Consider the following 12,428-nt stretch of genomic DNA (forward strand, 5'->3'; position numbering starts at 1 on the left):
TTCATTACTCCTTTTCTGTTTTTTTTTTTGCACTCCTTTACTTTGAAATTTTTATCGTCACAAAAATTTCAAGTATTCTTCCTGAGAGACCAAATTTCTGCCGAATGTTTCCCGATAAATGCGTTTCTTTCTTACAAAAGTTAAAGTCGAACGAACCTTCCTCCGTTCGGGAAGGATCGAAGCTTCTTTTTTTTTTCAATCTCAGCAGTAAAATAGCGACTTTGTTACTATAGGCCTACTACTTCTTTCTTTCATTCGGAGATCACAAAGCATTTTCAAAAACATCGTAAAATGCTACAATAAAACATGCATACACACACTTAACATGATTCGCATATTAGGAACCTATTTTTAAGAACCTAAAAAATAGAGACGAGATACGTAGTCCACATAGCAAATAATTAAATGCAATTGGAAGGATCGTCAAAATATGGATGCATAATCGGATGCAAAGATGCCCGCATTTTCTTTTTACGTTAAAAGATTCGCCTGCTCATATTTTTTTCTCAGAGCTCTCGTATGTTTGCGATTCGTTTGTCAATGTCAAAAATAATGAATACTTTCGTGATGCATCACTTATTATTATTACGATAAGGCATGCTTGGTACAATTTTTGTACTTTATTTACGCGATAAAAGGATCATCCGGTACCATTATCAGCGAACGTCTATCTACATGCTAAGATGCGCTTCAATCAGGGTGTGCATCGATCGGGTGATGATATTTCATGCAGGCAGTTTTGCATCTCGCGCGACCCGATTCGCGTAAGTAAAATTATAAACGTTAATTATAATAGCTGCTGATACATAGCTGTGGTATATATTTGTTAAAATATAACTGCCGCGAAATAAAAAAAAAGAACGTAAATAGAGAAGACAGTCGCGCCGAGATATTTGTGAAAATGCAGGACCTCGCTCTTCTTAGTGCTTCTGATCGTCAACTTTAACCCTGGGGATCGCACTATTCTTTATTTTTATATATTTTTTTCACACACTCATACTTTTTTTCTTTCGTTAATACTAAAACGTGCGCACGTTATTTTGTCTCTTGTCAACAATCCGATCGATTTTAAAGACGGACGCCGAAGAGGAGATTAACGCGAAATGTGTCGCGATACGCTCGCGGAATACTGAAAAAAGAGGGTGCATATTTAATTACTATTCTATTTCATATGGTACTTGAAGTTTTTCTAAAAATAAATGGCATCAAATTTCTTTCGGCATTCCGACCCTAAATTCGATAGTGAATGTCGATGCAAACTGAGTTGCTTCCGCTCTTTCTCGATCAAGTACAGTCAAACTTTATAAAAATCTCTAATCAGGCTTTTCTTCAAAAGATGATACTATAAAAAAAAGGAAAAACAAAATAAACTCGTCGAAAAATGGATACGCTGTACGTACGATTATTAAATAATGTACGGGCTTCTCCCTCTTTTTCATCTTTCTCATTTCTCGTATGCAATATAAGTATATCGTTAATTTCTCGATTTATAACTATCGTAATTATATTTTCACATGATTTCAGTTAATATTAATTTATATACGAGTCCTATACATATACATGTATAACGAAAAACCTCGTCGACCGAGTCATCTATCCACCGCGCGAAAACCGGAAATTGGGCAAGCATAAGCTACTCGCGTATTTTTCAAACTCGAAAGAAAGAAAAAACAAACGTCGAGCTCGCGTTATCCGGAATAGAACACGAATATTCATTTAGAAAAAATTGTTTCCTTCTTCTCTCGACATTTCTTTTTTTTTCTCTTATCATAGAATCAAAAGTTTACAAATAATTTCTCGCAATTTCGACATTCTCGCATTCGAAGTCTTCTCATGATTGTATTAATGTTACAATAAAAAATTTATGCGCATCAGGATCTGCAAATTTTGCTTGTATTCTATCTATGCTTTCTATCATTGATCTCATCTGTCGAGCTGTCGCTTTTCTTTACTTTTTGGGCTTTCACGCGACAGATATTTCAGTCGAATAACGGGCGACGTATGTAAAATGAAGAAGATAAAAAAAAGAACGATACGAAAATCTAATTACCTAAGATAATTAAATGTACTTCTAAGATATTCGTTTCTTTCGATGACGCGATGATGCTCGGATGATATATAATACAACATTAGGAAAGACATATCTCGATAATGTTCGATGCAAATACAACCATACATACGTAACCACAACTCGTTCTACACAAAAACGTACAATACAACTCAACTCCATTATACGTGTATGTGTGTATATTCGATTATTTATTTCTCTTCTCTCTCATGATGCTAAAACGAAATATTACGTATCGTAATACGGTGGTTCATAAGAAATCTAACGCGAGTTTTCTTTTTTTTTTTCTTCACGTCTCTAAACGACAAGACAGGCACTTTATAGTGTCACAAAATGCTTCTACGTCTGAACCTTGTTTTACAGTTTCATATCAATCGTCCGCTCGTCTCTCATATCATCTTTTCTTTCCTTTTTGTTCTGCAAGACACGTTAAAGACAATTACGTTGGACTTATAGCGAAGAACACACGTGATACGGACAAACAGTTTGCCCTCGGAAAGATGTTCTTATCGACTAAGTAGTAAACCTTGGTAAGTTTCGCGTCTTAACGTGTCTCTCCTTCTCTTTTTTCTTTTGTAACGGCGCAAATGAGAAAAAATACTCATCTCTTCGTCATAAAGCTCTAAGTTAGCGGCCACAAACGAGATATGCAATTCTTACGCAATCGGCTCAGAGCACATGTGAGTAAACCAATTTCTCTATATTGTAAACGCCAATATAAATTGCGATATTTTTATAAGGGAAAAATAATTGCTAAATTAATTTCTCTTTTCAATAGAGAAACTGAATCAACAACGAATCAAATATAATCAATGATCAATACGTGAGTCTTGAGAACGTTGAAAACAAGTTATACTCTACCGCTTACACATCTATTCGTCGCGCTAATCGGATTAAAACACACCAAAAACATATTGCTCTGTTTCACCGCGTAATCTCTGTCGAAAAATACAAGTCCGACACGAAGACCAATTTTCTTTCTGTCTACGATCTCTCATTAAACAATAATATATTAGAATAGGTCCTATGCACTTGTTCACACATTTGTTTGTGGTATTATTTATTAAGATTCTCGCGCTATAAATAATATGCGTTTCTTGCTAACTCTCTTTCCGATTTGAATTTTTTTCTTCTTTCTTTTTTCTTTTTTTTAGAGAGTTAGTATAATACTAGTTTTATATTTTTAGAAAATAACTGACAATCGCTTGTATTTCCTCGATGACAATCTATCAAAATTGCGGCAAAAGCTCAGGCAACAGCGTACATATCGTAAAACATATTTCATTTTCTTATTTCCTTTCAAGACTAATCTAAGACTTTTGCGAGTCCAGTTTTACACGCCCCAATTGTAATTAGATTTTTTTATCGAGGAAAACAAGATCTCTGTCATTAGATCGCTCATAGCTCTTTCTGATTTAACTTTGTTGTTTGCGCTCGCAACATGCGAGAATCGAGCATTTTTTTAACTGTGCAACCGCTCTTTCGATACTCCATTACGGTATCGAATATCTATCTATCTATCAATCTATATGCATACGTAATGAATATATGCACGCGTATGTGTATACATGTATATGACGCCGCAAATAAAATAATACTCACATACGATATACACATATGTATGCATACATACATGTATATATATATGTATATTTATTCATTTATATATATATATATATATATATATATATATATATATACGTTTATATTTATTATTTATTATATATTATTGAATTATTGTGCCGTTTCCGTTTTGGGAGGGTGATTCATTATTTCTTTCTTTCTTTTTTCGCATCGCGTTCGCATAACCGCATTCGTGGTCTTTTACGACTACTAATCGTACCACTGCCTCTTTTAATGACCTTTGGCAGCTTCTTTCGCTGCCATTATTAAAGGTGTTAACGAAGCTAGTGGCCTGGCTAATTTCAGAAAAGGATGCTGCAATTCAATTTAAACACATATTTCGAATTAAATCAACTCGAGCGAGAAATATGAAGGGAACGTTCGCGTTCTATATCAATAATAATGTTTTCTCTTACCTTTAACAGTTCGGAAGCCGCGGACCGTTTTTCCACCTCAACTTCTAAACATTGATCTAGAAAATCTTGAAATATACCCGACAGTTTGTCCTTCTCCTTGATTTCCGGTTTGCCATTCGTCGCAATCAAGTACAAGGCTCTCAATGGGTTTTCATTCAGATACGGTGGTTCACCTTCAATCATCTCGATCGCCATTATTCCCAATGACCATATATCGACCTGTGACACCAAAGTACGATTGATTATACGCTTTCAATCCCTTACTTTAATAATTGATAATGATTGTGAATCTACCTTAGGTCCATACTGCTTTCGTGTCACTACTTCTGGTGCCATCCAATATGGTGTACCGACCATCGTCGTCCGTTTGCTCTGCTCCGGCGAGATTTGCGCGCAAAAGCCAAAATCCGTTAACTTCACCCCTCCGTCCAGTCCCAGGAGGATATTGTCGGACTTGATGTCCCTATGTATAACCTGATTGCAATGAAGGAACTCGAGCGCCTGCAGTACTTCTCTGCACACTGCAGCAATTTGACCTTCGTCCATACAAGTCTCGGTCACAACATCCGTCAAACTGCCACCTGGCAAATATTCCATGACTACCCACAGTTCTTCCCCGACTAAATAACTATCCAAGTAATTTACAACGTTCGGATGTTTGTTCTCCCGCATTACCAGAATTTCGTTTATTATAAGCTCTTTTTTTGGCTGTTGCGACAGATTCATTTGTTTTATTGCAACTTCCATGCCAGTGGATGTTTCTATCGCCGTATATACCGTTCCCGAAGCACTGCAAATTGTGATTGTTAATCAGTACAATTATATACTTTCAGTATAATTATTCATTTATTATTAATTTATAAATCATTTTTTCCACGTCTTACCCTTGTCCGATCTTTTCCATTTTTGTGTATTTTCTATTAGGGTCTCCTACGCTTACAATTGTTCTAAGCTTTTCTAATATTTCGTCGTCTGACATTTTCTTCTTTCTAGCTTTATCACCTTGTGCCGGTCGCGTCTGATCGGTCGTTGTTGACGTCGGTGTCGCTTGATTCTTATTTCTATCTAACTGAGACTGGTGTTGCTGCTGTTGCACGCCGTTTCGTTGCGGTGAGCCCAGCGTGGTCGTCATGGGTGGTGGTGGTTCCTCTTCTATAGGTTTTGTGTACTGTGCAATGAAAGTAAAACATTACAGATAATTGATAAAATAATTATTGACAAACTAATGTCGCGCATTTCTTAATCATATTAAACTTACGATCGACTTCGTACGTTCCGGTCGGGCGGAGATCGGCGGAGGAGGCGGCTCATCTTCTTGTTCCGAGCTGGTCGCACATGCGTCCGTTGGTGTACTACTCGGACTACTACTGCTCACCCTGTAACCGTTGTCGTTTCTCAGAAAATATTTAAACTACCAAGAGACAAAGGCGTAAAAGTGTAAAAGACTCACCTGCTCAATGAATGTTGAGAGTGAGAACTTCCAGATGCCTGGGACATTGCTTGGCCGCGAATACTTCCCACACCTGTACCGATACCGATTCCCATACTTCGAGGACTACTCGCCCTTTCGATCGGAGCTAAAAAAGTTTTATTTATCGTTAATATGATCACTAGTAATGTATTGTATTAAATTTAAATTATTTCTTTATAGGCAAAATGATATTTCAATTCTTACCAACAACCCCCACCATTTTAGTTGTAGTCATATACTTGGAGCCCTTTGCCTCCTTACTGCTACTATCATACCAATTTAATACATCCAACACAGCCTGTGGGTTCTTCTTTTGTTCCTGCTTACTAATGTTGCTAGACATAAGCAATCTTGCCCATGCTTCTGGCATACCCTAAGAAAGAAATACACATTATGAGACGAGGATGATTATTGTGTTTAATCTAGAACAGATAAATGGTAATCTGGCAATTCTGACAAACTTAATACTAGATTCTAAAGCGCACTCTGTACTAATTCTAAATTTTGATTTTTAAACATGCACATACTATAACTAATGTAACTATATGATGTATAAAAGAATAAAAATTAAGAAATATTTCTGTTTCATGTATATTTATAGATACTAATAACTATAATTCAAGACATAATCAAAAACCTATATTTGTTTTTTGTCATTTGGATATATAACTCAGAAAATTTTTAATATTTAATATAATTTTGTTCTGTAAAATTTTACCATTTTTAAAAAAAATTTGAAAAAAAATACTAAATTTTATAAAATATTTATATTTATTAAATATTTTATAATATGTATATGTGAAATTTTAAAAATTTAATAAGTTAATATTTAATTTCTTATAAAACTTATTATTTGAATACATGCATAGTTTCGTAGTTTCAATTTTAATAAAAAGATAACATAATATATAAACAAAATAAATGCAATTTAGCTATCCTATCTGCTGTGCCGAAAATCACTCTGTGAGAAAGAAACAAATATTGTTATATGCAACGTCGACTAAAGCTTGTGTTAATCTACAGAAGCGACTATGTATCGACGTACTCGGTGGAAAAAAAGTAAACATCTAATTTCATAAAAAATCGCAACGGAAAGAAAGTGTTGAACCACGTGGTGTATATGTATGTACAACAGGCACAAACTAAACGGTATTAATTTACTTACTTTTAATGGCAGCTTGGAAAGAAATACGTGTCTTGTTAGTTTAGTTATGTGAAAATAATAAGATATAAGAAGCGTCGGACAAATTACCAAAGTACCGTTCTCGATATGTTCAAATGTATATATAAATATAAGAACCAGTGAATTCATATCTCATTTCGATCAGGTACGGAAGATCCATGTGATTCTCACACACAAGAGGATACAATACAAAAAGTAATATACAAAAAGATAACAAACAATATAGAGTAATTTAGGTGTAACATAAAATTTTCTTTTTTTCTCCATCGCATCTCTCTCATAGATAATCCGCACCGTGATACAACAGCGAAGCGGTAAGCGAGTGCATTTTGAACAATAGAGTGTAGAGAGGCAATTGTGCGAACCGCGACTGTGAGAAATCGCGAGAGAAAAACCTACCGTGAATTCGCCGGTGACAGCATCAAATCCGACGTGCACAGTGTGCTCGAAGTTCGTAGGGTAACTAATATTCGGCTTGTCCTTGTTCTCCTTCACCTTTATCTTGCCCTTCAACGTCTTCTTCTTGCGTTCATCAGAATCCGGCTCCTTAGGCAGCGGGCGCATGTCCACCGGTAAATTAGGCGCTGATTCCCCCCTGAAAATGTAAACAATATTAATAGATCTGTCCCAATCACAAATTAATGACTATTCAATTATCTTGTATCAGTTTATATTAATAGTTTACATTTTATTACATATACTTAAAGATTTTAAAATACTATTGTTTGGCATAGCATTCTAAGATATAAAAATTTGGTAGTTTGCGTATATATGTATACTAAATATGCAGAGACACAATGTTGAGATTACATCTAGACATCTTTTATGAGGGTCTCCCACAGAAGAAAGTGAGCAAGAGATATTATTTTTAGCAACCTCTAGCTTAATGCCTTTCTATTCTTAGAGAATGTAGAGACTTTTATACATATTGCATAAAAAATATGAAAGTTATGACAGAATTTACAATTTCGAAAATTATAAATTATTTTTTAAATATATAAATTATTCTTCTGTAGTTTTTTATTTACATAAATTCTTACAATACTTATAAATATTGTAAAACATAAATTGCTATAATTTTATGTTGTACAAATTATATCGATTAAGTAATTGTTACCCGATTAAATAATTATAATTTTTTTCTCTCGATGCAAAAAATTTTTCAATAATTTCACATAAACATATTGTACAAATATCAACACACATAAGGTTAAGAAACAGTCTCACAGTATCCGATTTTTTAACAAATCAATTATTGATACAAATTTATATTAAATGAATAATGTGCAAAGTTGCAAGTACCTGTTTGATGTCAATCGAACAGGGGGTGCCGGGGGTTTGTCTTCCTCATCTGACATGTTGTATCCGCTTCTGTTTCTTTGTTGCCAGTCTATCCTCCGTTGCTGCGTCTCTACGTCTTTAATTGAACCCGCGTTCTGTCAACGCGCGCGTCTATATATAATGAATAGAGATACACCTCTCGCACCTCGTCAATCTCGCAACTTTCACTTTCAACGGCACGAGAATTTCCTCGAAGAAGAAATCCCTCGAGCCCCGTCGACGACGACGACGACGACGACGACGATGTTGCTACCGATTTCCCAGCCTCGGCAATACCCCCGATTCTCGAAAGGCACACCCGGTAGATGGATTTACAGGTGTAGGTGTCCTCTCTCTCACCGTGTCGCAGCGATACTCCTTATCGCGGAACGAGACTAATCATGACGACTGGCTGGCGATATCAGCGAAGACCGAGAACCTGGAAGCTTCCTCGTGGGTGTCCCTCGATCTCGGCGCGAGAAAGAGAGAGAGGGAGAGACGCCACTTGACTGGCCACCGCTGCTGCTCTCCGTCGATCCGAGTGGCCGCTGCTGACTGTCGTCGGCGATGGCGTCCGGCGGCGGCACGGGTCAATGTCGGGACGAGCACGGGGGACGCATTCGAGGACGACGGCGAGCAGAAAGGAAGAATGAAAAAAAGAGAGAGAGAGAGAGGGAGAGAGGGAGCGTTTCCGAGGCGTGATTCACGCACGGGTGCCAGACACCCCGCCGTATCCACGGATCTTTCGCACGCCTCGCTCTCCCTCTCTCGCTTATCTACCTATCTGCCTCCCACTCTGGCTCGCTTTCGCGCGTGCGCCCTTTCCCTTCTTCCCCCTCTCTCTCCCTCCGTCCCTCGCGCTCTCGACAACGTTGTCGCGACGGCGGCGGCGACTCCGGCGACTCCTATCGTGTTCCTCGTCGCGCGCGGGCACTCACCCTTGCACTCTCCGCGAGCGAAAAGGTATAACGACTCGGCGAATCGGAGTAGAGCACGGTGGAGTGGGGCATATATGGCGCCCAATGGCGGATTTAGACAACACACCGAACGAGCAGCGCTCCCTCTCGATGCTAAACATTAGAAAAGTATATCCTCTTGGCGAGATACGGAGAGGATCCGTAACCAGGACTTTGTTTAGCTGATGTGTAATCCGGCTCCGATGGCGCTTCTTTAGGCGCGTCCGGGACTCTTCCTCTTACGCGAGATTTCCATGAATTATCTCTCCTTCCATTTCCCCTCTCTGTTATCCCCCTGGGGTTTGACAGCTCGCCGTCCTCGATCTCCGCGTCACTCGCGCGATTAATCAACGTACAGACGCATCCTCCTCGTCGTCGTCGTCGCGCGAGCGTCACTTTCACAAGGGCGCGGGATTCCTCGACGATTCCGACGACGGAACGCAACCCGGACCGGACCCGGACACTCGCGTCTCACGATCTCTCGCTCTCCCCGACGACAAAGTCCGCCGTCGCCAACCGCCGTTAGCGCTCCTCGCGAGAGAATGCGGGCTAAGGGCTTGAATCGCATGATCGGAAACTCGCGACGGAATTTTCGTGTGGTAAAATTATATTTAAAAAAAACTACGCGTTATTCGCTTTTTCAGCATGAAAATTATATAAATACATATCTCTGTAATCTTATTAATTATATTACCTATGATTTAATTAATAAATTGAATTAATATTATGTCTATACATTTATATTTTATAGAATTTTATTTGCGTCAAAGAAAGAAAAGTTTGAATTTTGGAAGGAAATATGTGTAAAGAAACTGCAAGTTTCTCAGCCAATCGGTGATTTGGCGAATGTGACAGTTGAAGCCATGCGATATCAGCCTTATATCGCGCTATGCAAGTGACACCAAAATTAGATAGGTTATGAATATAACTGAAATATTCGTTAATAATTGTATATATAGTATTATTTAATAATATATTAACGTAATTTTAAACGTGAGTACAGTATGATAATGTATTATATAAAGATACACGGTACAAAATTCTGTAAATTCTGATACGCAACAAGAAGGGTTTTTAACCTGTAAACAGTCTCTCCCTTTCAGCGAATGTTTTATGATAAAATTATAGAATGAATTGTCTGAATTATTGTAATATTTTATTTTGAGCAATAGATTATTTTTATTAAAAGATTGTAAAGCAGGTCATTATTTCTTATTATTATTCACAGATTATGTCGGACTCGGAATTAGGCCTACACACAGGTCGAAGTTATGAGGAAGTATTAGAACAGCGACAAGATGATGAGGGATATAAAACTGCAACCACAAATGAGCAGGTAGGTCTCTGTACAAAATTACACAAAATAAATATACATTTCATCAAATATATTATTCTCTCGCATCATATACATTTTTTAATGCTATAATATTGTATTAAAATTTGCTATTTGCTATTATAAATATCTTTCCAGGCTCGTGTCGAAGAGACAGTATTAAAATTTTACCGATCGTGCAAAGACACAGATCCCATTTTACTTAGGCCGAAGCACATCCAGTTTTTAAAAAAAGCAATCACTCATTTAAACGAAACTTATGAGGTATTTATTTTTTATTTTTACAAAATAATGCATATAAACATTGCTCTGTAAGAAGATTTGAAATGTTGTTTGTAATGGTAAAAGATTTATCAAATATTTATAATGATGGTAGTGCTTAGACTCCAGCAGACCATGGCTCTGCTTCTGGATACTGCATTCGCTTGCAATATTAGGAGAACGCTTGGAAGATGAGGAATATTCCAAGATTGCGGGTTTTCTAGCCAAATGTCAATCGCCGACAGGCGGTTTCGGAGGAGGTCCTGGACAATATCCACATTTAGCTTCTACATATGCAGCAGTAAATACATTATGCACTATTGGCACACAGGAGGCATATGATGTGATAGATAGGTAAAGTATATTTTACATATAAAATATACTTATTGTATTTTTTAAATAATATTGCTTTAAAACTTGTCACATGTATAGCATTGTTAAGATTTGTTTAATAATTTCAGGAAAAATCTGAAACGCTTTTTATCTTCTTTATGCGGAGAGGACGGTTCTTTCTGTATGCATGAAAACGGCGAGGTAGACATTCGGGGAGCGTACTGCGCCCTCGCCGCTGCTAAATTGACAAATGTATATACACCGGACATGTTTAAGAACACTGCCGAATGGATAGCCAAATGTCAGACGTGGGAAGGTGGTTTTGGCGGTTGTCCAGGAATGGAGGCTCACGGCGGATACGCCTATTGCGCTCTGGCGGCACTCGTAATGCTCGGGAAAACAGAACTATGCAATTTACCAGAACTGTTGGTAAGACTTTCTTTTACAATCGCGATTTTATTTTTCTTTACATCTTTACCATTTTTTTTTTACAGAGATGGATAGTAAATAAGCAAATGCGTCTGGAGGGTGGTTTCCAAGGACGTACGAACAAATTAGTGGACGGTTGCTATTCGTTTTGGCAAGGTGGAACGTTCCCCTTAATCTCTGCTATCTTGTCAACGGGAAAGCCGTGCAGTACTTTCGACCACTGGTTATTCAACCAAGAGGCCTTACAAGAATATATATTAACTTGCTGTCAAAATCCACATGGCGGTCTTTTAGACAAACCGGGAAAGTATGTAATATTCTATACATTCTATATATTACACACACACACACACACAATCAATTTACTATATATACAGACATTTGAATTTTGATGCCATATGTATATTTAAATTTTGAACATTCACCGGAATAAAGTCGTTTTTTTCTCTCTTTCAGAAATCGCGACATATATCACACATGTTATGTTCTTAGTGGATTATCAATCGCTCAAAATTCACCAACAAAATCGATTATTGGAATGAGACCTGCAAATAAGGTGGAGGTAATCCATCCTGTTTATAATGTGGAATACTCTGCTGCAAAAAAAGCGCAAGAGTATTTTTCTACTCTACCAATACCCGATTGATTGACTGTCTTAGCCATTTACAAAAATATATTCACCATGTTTGTATGTTTTTCCTAAAAAGAAAAAAAAGAAAAAAAATGAATCCCAAAAAGAAAACAATTTTAAAAAAAAGATGAAATACATGACTGACCAATGATATCTATATAAAAAGTTATTTGTATATGAAATTCCATAATTTTGTGATAAGTAAACAAAAGCCATGTTATTCCGATGCGTATTGTTCAACATTGAAAATTGAAAAAGATTGCAATCCCTATATTAACTTTATGTTAATAAAGTCTATGAAAAAATTAAAACACAGTTGTCTATTGACATTCCTTTATATAAAGTGCTTCTCTTGTCTGAAATTTTTATTTTCTTTTAATAGCATGTGATCATCTTGCAAATGA

At 37.0% G+C, this 12,428-nt stretch overlaps 2 protein-coding genes across 5 annotated transcripts; one reads left to right on the plus strand and one right to left on the minus strand.

Moving 5' to 3' along the window:
- Window positions 1-18: 18 nt before the first annotated feature.
- On the minus strand, window positions 19-9,565 carry Pak (serine/threonine-protein kinase PAK 3-like protein). Of its 2 annotated transcripts, none has more exons than XM_083084244.1 (9): window positions 8,064-9,565; window positions 7,161-7,356; window positions 5,783-5,951; window positions 5,558-5,684; window positions 5,366-5,474; window positions 4,992-5,275; window positions 4,402-4,897; window positions 4,108-4,326; window positions 19-4,006 (listed from the first exon to the last, which is right to left on the minus strand). In XM_083084244.1, exons 1-9 carry the CDS (start codon window positions 8,117-8,119, stop codon window positions 3,923-3,925), a joined length of 1,740 nt encoding a protein of 579 aa, XP_082940370.1. In that variant the 5' UTR covers window positions 8,120-9,565; the 3' UTR covers window positions 19-3,922. The 2 variants fall into 2 exon arrangements, with proteins under 2 accessions (XP_082940370.1, XP_082940369.1); XM_083084243.1 differs by having other exon boundaries at window positions 5,366-5,483.
- Window positions 9,199-12,335, plus strand: Fntb (Farnesyl transferase beta subunit). 3 transcript variants are annotated; one of them, XM_083084254.1, is made up of 8 exons: window positions 9,199-9,636; window positions 9,789-9,952; window positions 10,266-10,373; window positions 10,509-10,634; window positions 10,747-10,985; window positions 11,093-11,393; window positions 11,459-11,700; window positions 11,850-12,335. In XM_083084254.1, exons 3-8 carry the CDS (start codon window positions 10,269-10,271, stop codon window positions 12,037-12,039), a joined length of 1,203 nt encoding a protein of 400 aa, XP_082940380.1. In that variant the 5' UTR covers window positions 9,199-9,636; window positions 9,789-9,952; window positions 10,266-10,268; the 3' UTR covers window positions 12,040-12,335. The 3 variants fall into 3 exon arrangements, with proteins under 3 accessions (XP_082940380.1, XP_082940379.1, XP_082940381.1); XM_083084253.1 differs by having other exon boundaries at window positions 9,200-9,636; window positions 9,789-10,030; XM_083084255.1 differs by lacking the exons at window positions 9,199-9,636; window positions 9,789-9,952 and adding an exon at window positions 10,069-10,185.
- The last annotated feature ends 93 nt before the right edge of the window (window positions 12,336-12,428 follow it).

Source organism: Camponotus vicinus, unplaced genomic scaffold, assembly GCF_025532165.1.
Source record: "Camponotus vicinus isolate PSW18456_S1 unplaced genomic scaffold, iyCamVici1.0 SCAF_12, whole genome shotgun sequence".
In the NCBI taxonomy this organism is placed as follows: domain Eukaryota; kingdom Metazoa; phylum Arthropoda; class Insecta; order Hymenoptera; family Formicidae; genus Camponotus; species Camponotus vicinus.

What these genes read in the sequence shown, in the direction of transcription:
- Pak (XM_083084243.1), bottom strand. Translation starts at nt 8,119, where the DNA reads ATGTCAGATGAGGAAGACAAACCCCCGGCACCCCCTGTTCGATTGACA. An exon ending in CTGTCACCGGCGAATTCACG is followed by an intron (nt 5,952 to 7,160) that starts GTAGGTTTTTCT and finishes TTTCTTTCTTAG; the next exon opens with GGTATGCCAGAAGCATGGGC. An exon ending in TCTCAACATTCATTGAGCAG is followed by an intron (nt 5,484 to 5,557) that starts GTGAGTCTTTTA and finishes CAACGGTTACAG; the next exon opens with GGTGAGCAGTAGTAGTCCGA.
- Fntb (XM_083084254.1), top strand. Translation starts at nt 10,269, where the DNA reads ATGTCGGACTCGGAATTAGGCCTACACACAGGTCGAAGTTATGAGGAA. An exon ending in CTGCAACCACAAATGAGCAG is followed by an intron (nt 10,374 to 10,508) that starts GTAGGTCTCTGT and finishes ATATCTTTCCAG; the next exon opens with GCTCGTGTCGAAGAGACAGT. An exon ending in ATTTAAACGAAACTTATGAG is followed by an intron (nt 10,635 to 10,746) that starts GTATTTATTTTT and finishes TAATGATGGTAG; the next exon opens with TGCTTAGACTCCAGCAGACC.